Source organism: Belonocnema kinseyi, chromosome 6 (assembly GCF_010883055.1).
Source record: "Belonocnema kinseyi isolate 2016_QV_RU_SX_M_011 chromosome 6, B_treatae_v1, whole genome shotgun sequence".
In the NCBI taxonomy this organism is placed as follows: Eukaryota; Metazoa; Arthropoda; class Insecta; order Hymenoptera; family Cynipidae; genus Belonocnema; species Belonocnema kinseyi.
In genome coordinates this window covers 135,868,157-135,880,904 of record NC_046662.1, presented here as the reverse complement: position 1 = coordinate 135,880,904, position 12,748 = coordinate 135,868,157, and the positions used below count along the sequence as shown (strand labels likewise).

The 12,748-nt window shown below is 31.1% G+C and overlaps 2 protein-coding genes across 8 annotated transcripts in view; one reads left to right on the top strand and one right to left on the bottom strand.

The window, feature by feature from the left end:
* Positions 1-12,748, top strand: part of LOC117175240 (heterogeneous nuclear ribonucleoprotein K) — a 374,225-nt gene that overhangs the window by 294,505 nt on the left and 66,972 nt on the right. The gene's annotated exons all lie outside the window — the stretch shown is intronic.
* Positions 9,753-12,748, bottom strand: part of LOC117175242 (cytochrome b5-like) — a 33,611-nt gene continuing 30,615 nt past the window's right edge. The window contains exon 3 of the mRNA XM_033364925.1: positions 9,753-10,371. Coding sequence (XP_033220816.1) covers positions 10,359-10,371 — 13 coding nt within the window. The 3' untranslated portion in view covers positions 9,753-10,358. The remainder of the gene's footprint in view (positions 10,372-12,748) is intronic.

The window sequence follows — 12,748 nt, the reverse complement described above, 5'->3', positions numbered from 1 at the left end:
TGTAGGTCATTTAAAGGAAATTTAGTTAGTCATAAGAAGCTCAAATAAAAAATTTTATTAAAATTTTTTTTATGCTGAAAATAAAAAAAATGTAAAAAAGTGCTTTTTTCAAACTCGTCAAACTATTCCCATAATATGAGATATCCCAGAAAATAGCTAATAAAATGCAAAATAAAGTATTAGTTTGAATGAAAAACTTCATTCTTTTTCCGAAGTATAAATTTACTGCTATTTAGATATATACTATGCACTTACTATGCCTGACCTGTACAATGAAAAACTTCAACACTATCGATATTTTCCTACTTAGTTATTCAATCCCCATCACTCCAGACAAACTTTACTGCTAAATACATATTTAATGAATAATAAATAGGGTTTAAAGAATTCCCTTCCAAGAATCGACCACCATCGATTTTACAAAAAGTTCGCCTATAATCTTTAGAATTAGAAGCCCAATGAAAAATGGACTATGCCACGAAATTACTCTTTTTCAAGGGCTACAAGTTAGTGATAGAACCAACAGAGTGACGTAACAAACTTCACTTCAAAAATATCTTTAATGCGAACTAATTCTCCATTCATGGGCGCGTCATACATTAATTATAAATGAAGTTACAGTTCGGCGAAGGTACAAAAACGCGGTCAACGGCGTCAATTTCAGGACAGTCAACTTTGACTTGTTATATTTTGTTGAAAAATCAGTAGAAACGATGCAAAAAAATCAGGGGAATCCCTTAACATTTTCTGTAAATATAGGTGTTACAAAATTTAGTTAATTGTAGCTTGATTGGTTAAGTACAGAGGACTTTATCTCAGCTCCAAATTGTGATAGAAAGCTCAGACAAAGCTTGAGATAAGTAAAAAATTCAAATAATACAATGACATACGAAATAAAGTTTCAAAATTATTATATAATTGGCTACGAGCAATTATTTTTTATACGTTTTTTATGTCGATTGGGGGAGGCTAGTGTAACTGATCCAGGCAATTTACCCAACCATAACTTTCGGCTGTAGGAATCTCATTCTGTCCTAATACAATAACTTACAGAAGTCTGAAAATACATTCGAACGCATTCTGGTCATCAGGTAGCTGAAAGAAAGTGGTGAATAGTGACCCTCAACTGACACTTATACTGATGACTGCTTTTATGCGCGCGGAAATAAAAAAAAAGTAGAAAAAATAATTTCTAGTTGTATATTATTTAATAAGTTTGAAACTTTATTTCGTCTGCCATTGTATTCAAATTTTTTACTTATTTCAAGCTTTTGCTGAGGTTTCTATCACAATTCGGAGCTTAGATAAGGCCCTCTTCTATAATTGACTCTGTAAGCTACGATTATTAAAATTTTTTATTATTTATCACATCTACATTTACAAAAAATGTCAAGGAATTCGTCTGATTTTTTGCTCGTGTCTACTGATTTTTCAACAAAATATAAGTAGTCAAGTTCACTGTCGTGAAATTGACGTTGTTGCCTGTGTTTTGTACCTTCACCCAATTGTAACTTTATTGAGAATTAATGTATGACGGTATTAAAGAATTTGTTCGCAATAAAATTATCTTTGCAGTGAAGTTGGTTACGTTCTTCAGCGAATTTTTTACTGACTTATTTAAACTTTTGTGAAGAGGTCAGTATTTTTTAAACCTGTAATAAGTTGTGACCACGTGGAATTATTCCATATTTAATTACGTCAATTTACAATTTTTTTAAGTTTAGAAAGTTCAATTCGTAACATTTACAAGTATGAAATTATTAAAGTATTCTAAGGTCCTTTACTTCTAAAAATGTTCGTTTTTCAGTCTACATTTTTAATCGCTTGTTATCATGCTATCAAATTTTAAAATACAGTTTTGAAGGCTAGAACGATTAAATTTTAAAATAATTTGCGATATTAAAAGTTCCAACTATCAATTGAATTCAAGTTTATTGACACTGAATAGTTTATACAACCGATTACAGTTTTTTTTATACATATTTTTCTAATTAAGTCATTAAAAATTGCAATGGCTGAAAGCTGTACTATTTCAAATCAGAAACTTTAATAGTTAAACAAGTAAATCACGAATTGAAGGTTTGTACATTATTTTCAATTTTCAAATAATTTTAAATTCGTAGATTCATAATTAGACGATACTGACAAATTAAAAACGTTTTATATTGAACAATTTCTAATTGAAGACCTAAAAAAAAATCTTTAAAAATTAAGCAATCTCTGACTGTTAATTTAAAATGTACAATTTTTAAAAGGGTGAAGTGTATTTTTTTTAATTAATCGAATTATTTGAGCCCGCCAAAGAGTAGGTTGAAATGTTTTATTCGATTTTTTAATTTGAAAATTCAAATTTGACAAAATTTCGTTTAAAAAATGACCTGTGAGATAAGAAATTAAGACAAAACTGTTTGTAAAGGTTACAGCTTATTGAAAAAGTACGAAAAACGTGTTTTTTTTTTAATTTAGCTACTTACATACTTAAAAAAAAAGATCTGCATGTAGAAATTCAAATTTCTTCCGCTTGGATCTAAGAAACCTGTTATTTTGTTATAACACTAAAATTTCACATTTTAAAATCATTTTAGAATCGTTAATTTTAAATAATTTCAATGCTTTGAAACGACCAACAATTTTGCATGAAAAAAGAATGGAATTGTTCTTCGGTTTAGTCTGAAGAGATTTCAAGTTCGATATTCACAGACTTAAAAGAAATGTGCAATTAACAAACAAAAGGAACTTGCACAACATTTTTTTGTTTTTATCATTCTATAGTTGATTTATTCAAATATTAGTGAGGTCCATTTTTGAGCGTTTACTACAGAAAACTATACTTTAAAAAATTCGCTATAATATTTTGGCCCATAGGGGAACCCTTTTGAATGTTCAAATTAAAACCGAACAGAAAAAATTAAATATTAATAGCCGAGTACTAAATTTTTAATGTCGAAAGATAAAATTTTAATTGGTCCATTTGGTAAATGTTGCATTTGTAATAGAAATGGTTGAATTTTAAATAATTTAAATTATTAAATTTAAGCGATTTTTATTAAAATAATAATGCAAAACACGGTTTTACTTTACAATTCTACCTTAAATTTAAAGTGAAATCGTGTATTTAAAGTTGTGTAATTGGCAATGGTTTTGAATAATTAAATTTTTATGGTTTATGATTGAAATTTCATCAAACTAGAACAGTATTGCATATTTGAGCCGAATTTGCCCGAATATATTTGAGCATATTTGCCCGAATCCTACCTTACTGAAATTCTTTGTGCCATGTATGGTATGGTCATGAAAATGTTCAATTTTCATAATTGCAATTTCGAATTCAAGAGTATGAAAGTTTTTCAAAATGATACCCAAATCAATATCATTTTGATATGCAACAAAAATTATCCAGAATCCAAGAGCTTTTTCATTGGCCGGAGTGAATGATCGCCTTTTGAGATCATAATGATTTGATTCGGGATCAGGTATGAAGTCAAACCAAGCTGGCTGACGTTCTTAGAGTACTTTAGCTCATATGCAAGCTTCTTATGGTTTCTGATCGTTCAGTCTACTTAAAAAGTTTAAAAAATAACGAAATCAAACATTAGAAAATATCACCTGTTAAGTGTAGTTGTCACTTGAGTGCAATTATATACAATATTTAGGTTATGTCGTTATGACACTGTAGTCGAGAATTGGCGATCATCTTGTTTAGTCTGACAAATGAACCAAAACATAAGATCAAATTGATCCGAATGGACAGATCATTGTGATCTCGAGTGTCAAATGATCGTTGGAACAAAATGCTCTGCAACAAAATTGATTCTTTTTTTTATTGCGCTTAGAAATAGTAATATCCAGATTAGTTTCCATTTTATACATATAGGTGCATAATTGAACATTTTAATTTAAAATTGCTGAATTTGGATTGCTTAATGTTTTTATGTTAAATATGTCGAATTTAAAAGATTCTGACTTTGATTGATTCAGAATGCTATTTAGTTTGGATTAATTTTTAAAAATATCCAGCTAAAGCTATGTATTTTTAATTTTAATGGTTGTGACAAATTGTTAATACCACAAAATGATTGGAAAACAAATTACTGTAGATTAATGAAAACTTTCTAGAATTTGAAGTTATTCATGTTGTTATATTGCAAATTGAACTATAAAAAAGAACCCTAATTCAAAAAGAATGATTAAATTCAAAGTTAAATAAATTGAATTTTTGAGTTTTGTAGAAGTTTGTAAAAAATTTTATTTAGTTCTAGTACCGATTACATTGTAAAAACCAATTTGAAAACCTAATTTTTATATGAATTCAAATTTGTGTGATTCTCCTGATTAAATGAAGTAATTAAAACTACGGTAGAGGTTGAAAAGCGATATCTACAGAAGAAGGGAGGGAAGTATTCACCTCCCATCAAGGGTGCTAAGAGGGAACAGGAAGTTTTGAGCGTGACCTAACTTCACTAGTGTTCTTAAAAGTCGCAGTGTAGCAGCTTCAGTTGTTTGTCGACTGTCCTAGGGCACGGTTCGTATTTTGTGAATTTATTTTCAAACATTTGCTTCGACAAAAACTTTTTTATTAACTAAATCTGCGGAACAGTTTTTTATTCCACAACATTTCCTGGCTAAGTGATAAGGCATTTTATTTATTGCTATGAAGCTGATTCATCTGCAACCCGACCGTTCTTCAGAAAAAGAGGGTCAGTATCAATTCCAAAATTGCATAACTTTACTCGGATATATTTTTATTTTTACTGATATTGTTAAGCGCCGTTAAAAAAACACGTATAGTTCTTTTTTCCAACAAATGCCCCCCCCCCCCCCATCACATACACATACAGTTTTTTATTGCAAATTTATGCAATATTAAGATTGGCGGAACGATAGAAATAGAGAAGTCTCCTCTCTTATTACTAAAGTCTGCGTCAAAAATACGCGACTCTCACTTTGAGCGCTTGCAACTCGTTCAAAGAAATCGCAGATAATTCTAGCCAGATACACGTGAAAATTTTAAGTCTCCCGCATTGAACGATAAGTATATTATTGTTCTAAAAAAATGGTTACGATAGCGTTGATATAAAACGTGCCGAAAAACAAAGTTTTTTAGGCTCTTTTTTAAGCTTCGACTTTTAAGGCTTCCCAAAATTGGCTAGACATCTTAAAAATCTAAAAAAAAATCACAGGCGCTGCTTAAGGTGTCTAGAATGCAATGCAGTTTTCCATATTTCGAAATATTAAATTGTTGACTAATTACAAAACGTTTTCCACAAACATATCCACTTGGAAACAAATAATGATAGGAAGTTGTTTTATGGTCTAAAATGTGCAGTTTTATAACGTGATTACAGTACACTTAAAAAAAAAGAAATTAGATCAATATTTCGCGAAATAATCCTTTACGAATATTTTGGAATTTAATCAGAATAGTCATACTATAAAAATTGTCAGAAAAAAGTATCCATTTCACAACAGCAGATACCTTAGATGGAAGGGGATACTGGTTCACCCACAGTTCAATAGTTTGGAGGGGAAAAGACAGGGACGTCCGTATCCCCTTCCTCTTGAGGTACCTATTTTGGTGAAATTGATCCTTTTTTTCTAACACCTTTTATAGGATAGCAACTCTTATTAAATTCCGAAATATTCGTAAAGGTTTATTTTGCGAATTATTCATCTAATTTCATTTTTAAAAGTGTACTTTAATCACGTTAAAAAACTGCACATTTTAAGTCATAAAACAACTTCCTATCATTATTTGTTTCCAAGATGATATGTTCGTTGCGATTTCTTTGAACGAGTTGTGAGCGCTGAATATGAGGGTCGCGTACTTTTGATGCCGACTTTAGGTTTTGAATTAAATCAATTTTAAGTACGCTATTAGTTTGTCCTAGAAGTCTGGCGAAATAAGGAGTAACTTATATCGCCCGTCAGGAAATATACAAGACTTTTCACGGAAAATAATTTTGGAATTCGATATTTGATTTCCAAACTATACTTTTATCAACTTTGTTTCATGCCGTAAAATTTGTTTATACTCTCTGAATTATATTTTCTGACGAAAAAAAAGACAAACGTTTGATTAAAAATAATTAGAATATTTGACAGAAAAGAAAGTTATTTCGAAATATAACATAAAAAATGTCATGCGTATGGGTTGATTAAAAGAGTCACAATTAAAATGTGATTGTCAACAAGAAAAATGTTGTTTTGTCATTAAATAGAAAATTTCGGTTTTGAATGCAATTTGGACAACCGTATATGTATAATTATGTCTGGATGTCTGCACTCATGTGACGTTTAGAGGATATGTTCACGAGGTACGTAGATAATCGATAATTATGTATATTTAATAGTTGAATAATGCATAATAATTAAGGGAATGTGATACTTAGAAAATTATTTATTTTATCAGTTTTACCCGGGTAGTAATTATAACTTGGTTCTTAAGAGGCCCTGTCTAGATTTCCTATTTTCTATCGAGGCCTTAAAGTGGCAATCTATCGAGGGCGCAAGCGAAAACGTCACGCTCAGCTAGCGAGGTCATCAGTAGGCAACCCAAGGAGGGCCTATTAATAGGGTCTTTATAGAATCTGGATAGTCCCTCACACCCTATTATTCAAAAGCATATGCTATTTTTTTATTTTGTTGATTCAAATAAAATATTATTAAAATATTAAAAAATTGATCATGCTTTAAATTCTGACGTGTGATGCTATGGTTGCAGTAGTATTAAAGTTTAACCAGCACATTGCCATAATCTATTACCAGAAATTTTTGATTCAAAGAAGGAAAATATTAATCCAATTGTAAAATACATTTTCTTTGCAAAAGTTTAATCTAAAGATTTTGCACCTTTCTGTAGTCTCTGACAAACACTCCTCCGTTTTCTCGTATTTTTAATGACGTTCGATTATTTAGCTATACTCCGTACGTTCTTCTAAAACTAAACTTATTGTTAAATTTGACTAGAGAAGACTTATTATTAATAACTAAAGACAAACGCAGTTCATTAAAATTTTCGTAAGTGCCGAGAATCGAACGCACAAACCGCAGGCTTACAAATCGAGCGCCTAATCCATATAGCTACGATGCCACGCTGAGTGCGATATCATAAATGCTTAAGGGCATTCATCCGATACTTTAGAAATTAGTAAAAAAGGTTTTTGAAGCTCGATTTGTTATATATAATTTTTAAACGTACTTACGTGATTTCAAATTAAATCGATCTTTAAGAAAAATTCTTTTCAAATTTTTAAGACACCAAATGTTTTTAATTTTTTCAGGAAAAAAATGAAATTTTTCAAAGTTTGCAACTCAGTAATTTTTTAAATTTGCTCTTTTTTAAATTTAAGTATAATTAAGCATAAGAACATTAATGTACTTTTTTTGTACTCGCATCTGTATTACCCGTTTTACCTATCGAGGGCTTGACAAGGTCCCCTCAAGAAAATAATTAATTGATAGAATTTTTTTTTTTAATATATCTTTATTAATAAAGCTTTTTATCTAGTTTAATTAAAAAATATAGTGCTAAAAAGTCAGTATATAAATAATGTAAGACAAGTAGCATACGACAATAACCTGTCGAGGGCCAGCAGAGGGAAAGTCTAGATTCTTCCAGCTAGGAAATGTGACTGCGGCCTCGTGAGAGCCAATATTTAGTTTAGGCATAAAGAGGCAATTTCTACCCGGGTAGGTTCCCCCGGCTTTTTTTCTAGAATAATAAATATTTTGTCTTAAAAATTTGTGAAATGGTAGCGAACTTGCTAACGGACGTCTCTGCACACTTTTTTTGTGGGTTAATTAAAAAAATGTACTTTGACTAAATTTGATTAATTTGCATGGCCCTTAGGAATTAGTATTGACTTTTTTTTGGATTGAGGGCATGTTCTTCGGTGACCACGTGACCAAGCTATTCCCCGGTTATGAACATTTTTTTTTATGTACACTGTGTCCACACGGATTGAGATATCGTGTTTAAACTTTGACATATTAAAGAAAAAGCACTAAAGATCTGATTTTTTGATTCGCGTATATTGAGCACTGACACGAATTTTGGACTAAATCGTCTAAACCTTAAACAAAAAACTAATAAAAGCAATACAATTTGCACATTCGTTGCAAATCAACAAATAAGTATCTGCACATACATAACCTATCATTATTTTTGGAGTATTTTTAGCGATTTCTAGTGGAGGAAAAAAGAAACTTTGCACGTCGATAAAGTCGAGATCACGAAGTTCGTTCATGAAATTTTTGTGTAGAGAATGAAACTATTTCCATTTTTTTTGTCACTACGTCCACACGGATTGAGATATCGTGTTCAGGATTTAGGAAGTTATACAGAAAGCACTAAGGAAACGTTTGTATATGTCAAAATATTTATAATTGCGAAGAAAGTTTTCTAGTAAAATACTATAGGAATATGAAATAAATTTTTAACTTCGATAAAGTAGATGCCTCGATTTAAAAAAAATCGAGGAACATCTTAGAATGTGATACTCGAAAATCCGTCCAAGTCCCATCTTGAGAAATGTGAATCTTCAGAAATTAATGGTTAGATACTCTTGTGGATTTTTTGTAGATATGAAGCAATTCTAAGTTAATAACTAACAGCAATTTTTGTGCATAATAATTTTCATTTTTTTTCCTTACTACGTCCACACAGATTGAGATATCGTGTTCAGGATTTAGAAAGTTATACAAAAAGCACTAAGGAACGTTTGTATATATCAAAATGTTTATAATTACGAAGAAATTTTTTATAAATATCAGAGTATTTTTATGTTACTGTTTGACTTAAACAGACGAATTGTGAAAGTACTTTGCATAAGTTCGTATAGTTCCATGTTGCATGTCGTTTCCACTGACGCAGACAAGTTCCAGGCGTGAACGACGAGTTGCGGAAACTCTTGCAGTTGACAATCGCAAAAACTTCTGAAGTCAACAAGTTACAGGATAGACACATGGCAAAAACGTAGAACAAAATAATCAACATCGGTGAAGTATTTCATCTAGGGAGATTAAGTTTTGAAGTTGCATAAATTATATGTGTAAATTCAACAATATCATGAAATTTAGTCGCAAAAACTCCTGAAGTCAACAAGTTACAGGACAGACACATGGAAAAAACGTAGAACATAATAATCAACATCGGTGAAGTATTTCATCTAGAGAGATTAAGTTTTGAAGTTGCATAAATTATATGTGTAAATTCAACAATATCATGAAATTTAGTCGCAAAAACTCCTGAAGTCAACAAGTTACAGGATAGACACATGGCAAAAACGTAGAACAAAATAATCAACATCGGTGAAGTATTTCATCTAGGGAGATTAAGTTTTGAAGTTGCATAAATTATATGTGTAAATTCAACAATATCATGAAATTTATTTATGCAATTTTTCGACCTGAATACATGGGAAATCACGAGTCATAAAACTTAAAAGATTTGGGCTAGAAAGGGGCGAGGCAAGGAAAACATTGCCCTAGCCCATAGTTTACATGGCAGTATGTTTTTTTTCAATTGCGCTTCGTTTCTTTACACGGAAGTCATGTTTATTTTTACCAAATTTTGTTATTACGTAGTAATTAATAGTAATTTAATGCCTAGTACATACAAACGTTTACATCGTATTACCATGTAAAATAACACCAACACCAACTCGCTAAAAACTAGCATAGCTTGAAATCTTTAAAACGAACTACTTATGGAATTATAAGTTAGACCCAATGTAGTCTTGAAAGTAGTCGGTGGCGACAATATGGGCTAACATCAAGTCACCGCATGGTTTAGAAACTAGTTGTTAGCTAGACGTTAGGCTAACATTAAGCCGCTGCATAATCTTAAAAGTAGTCTGTAGCCCGACTGTGGGCTTACATCAAGTCACTTTATAAATTTAAGAGAAGTGCTAAATATGACCTAAATAAAGCCTCTATTATAAATAAAATTACGCCCAGAAGACAGTTTCTTTTAAATAAAAGCAACTTTTCTTTGATATATCATTATTACTGAATTTATTATTTGATTCCGTGGTTTAATTAAGTCCATTGCGTGCAACTATGGAAGCCTTTCTCAGAAATTTGACACGCACGCTCCATAAACGTCATAAAAAATTAAGTACATGCTCCAATATTGGACAGTTTCTTCTAGACAAGTTCTTCTTTGACAGTATCTCCGCCCAAATACGTAAAGATGCGCGTCAATAGGTTATTGCGTTATCTAGTTAGTTATTCACTCGGTGAACAGAGTATCTACTTAAACAATTAAGAAACAGATCGGTGCGACGACTATAGACGCGTCTCGCTCGGCTCGCTCAGCTGTTGTGACGTCGCAATTCTTGGAAGTTAGCTATAGCTGTTCAGTGGGACTTCCTTTAAATACAAAAGAATAATGGTTAGCCACAATTATGTTTTGTTTTAAATTAAAGACCCTTAATGGCTCTTTTGAAGACATAATTATTGCTGAATTTTAGACATCAGCTTAATTTAAGACAAAAATAAAAACAAGACCACCATAGAAGCAATTATTCGTCTGTACTTGCCTCAGATTTTCTCACACGAGATTATTTTTTCATGTTCTTTTTGCTTTAAAAATGTATTGTGTGTGTGTATGTGTGTGTTTATTAAATATTATATATTTAAGTGCATGTGATACTTAAAAAATTGTTGATTTTACCAGTGTTAGGTTCCCTCGGCTTTTTCTCGGCGTGTGCAAAAAAACTCGAAGTTCAAACGATTCGAGTCGAGCTGAGCTCGATCCGCTTCAAGTCAAGTCGAGTCAAGATCGAGCTTTCCAGGAATCTCGAAACTTTACGGGTATTCGAATGTCTTCGAGAACTCGCAACTTTCGTGTACTCGAATGCCTTCCAGATGCTCGAACGTTTCAGGTTCTTGAAACTTTTGAAATTAACAAGAATTTTTTCAAACCCGATACTCGGCGGTTTTTTTAAATTAAAAATTCAAGATTTTTTTAACCTAAATGGCAAATAAACTTTAGAAAAATTCAAAATATAAACCAGTTTCCTCGAGGTAGAGTCCCAGGGTTTTTACATTCTCATTCATGAGAGTGTAATATAATCGTCCAAAGTTTCGATATCTGGTTTTTAACAGAGCACTAGCCGTGCCCTGTGGCAACGGTTTCACCGCCACGGAAAGGCCGCTGTCCTGAATACTATACATATCGGCCATTCCAAAGTAACGGATGGGACATCTGCACGCATAAAAACTTGAAAAATCCTTATTTAAAACAACTATGTATTGTTTAAGCTACGCTACCTGTACAAAGATGCATGAACTTGTAATTTTCAAGATTCTAAAATTCTATTAAAGTGGGTAATTTTCATGTTATAAAACGAAAAAGTGGGTAACTGATGGGACTCGTACGGGACTCACTTCCAGACTTACTTTTCCTTTCAATCAGAACTCTGCGAATTGTGAATAGTTATAACACCAATTTTTTTGTAATGGATTCGTCTTTCCTTTTACGTAACAGTTGGGGCATATACGATCAGGAAGTTAGTTTGGAGGCTTTACAGGTAATATATCTTCACTATGAACTTAAGAATTGAATTGGTATTATCTCAAACTAACTTTAGATCTCAAATTTTTCATCTTCTAGTAAATACTAAAGAAAATAAAATAAACTTTTTTATTATTTTGGTAACGGATGGGACCACTCATACCGAATCTTAGAAGTTCATAAAAAAGGAATTGCAAACCAAACAATTTTTCTGTATTCTATATGAATAAGCAGGCACATAAGTTTATATTTCATTGAATATTTTACATTAATAATCCAGTACTTTTAATAGTTAAGACAAGTTCACAAAAATATCATAAAAACCATAGGTACTTTGGGTCACTTGATGTCCTGAACAGACATTGCTGAAAAATAACCTAAAATCAAATATTTTGACAAAAAATTTTCTGTTCCACAAGTAATGGAATATAGATTAAATACCTGAATTGTTAAATAATGCAATTTTTAACATTTTTATTTTAACAGTTTGAGTTATCTTATTTTGGAATGGCCAACATCGAGAACAAACGAAAATGCCATAAAAGTTGTATATTGTATAATACTGGAATAGAATCAACATAACATTTAAAGTGTTTGTCGTAGAACTTGGTTTTGAAAAATGTGAAATCGATAGTACAATTTGAATACAGAACATCGAAACTGTATTTTAAAAATTTTGATTGTAAAAATTGTATTTAAGTTGTTGAATTCAGTTTCCGAAAATTCCAAATCACTTGTGAAATTTGTACACAGCTTAAGGAAAACTCTAAATGCGAAAAAAAATTAAGAACTGAAAAAACATAAAAGAAAAAAGGCGGTTTACAATTTTAAATCATAGAACTCGTACTCAAGTCGCAAAATTTCGGTTTGAAAAATTCGAAGTCTGCAGTGAAATTTGAACTAAACTTTGAAAAGACGGTGAACATAATACAGGAAAATAAACTTAAATACAGAAAATGTTAATTGTTTTTAATTATAAAACTAAATTCTCTTACGGTCTTTCCAAGAGCCCACACAATGCGTGATAAATTTGCTGCGGATTGGTCAATATGTATGCAAAATTTGATGCTAATTGTAAAAATCTGGATTTTGATAAATATCATACATTTGAGGCCACTTGATTTAATATGTACGAGGGTAGTTTAATAAGTCCTTAGAATGAAGTATAAAAACAATTTTTTTTGGGTAAATTTTTTTTTATTTTTCAACATAATCTCCTTGGAGCTCTAT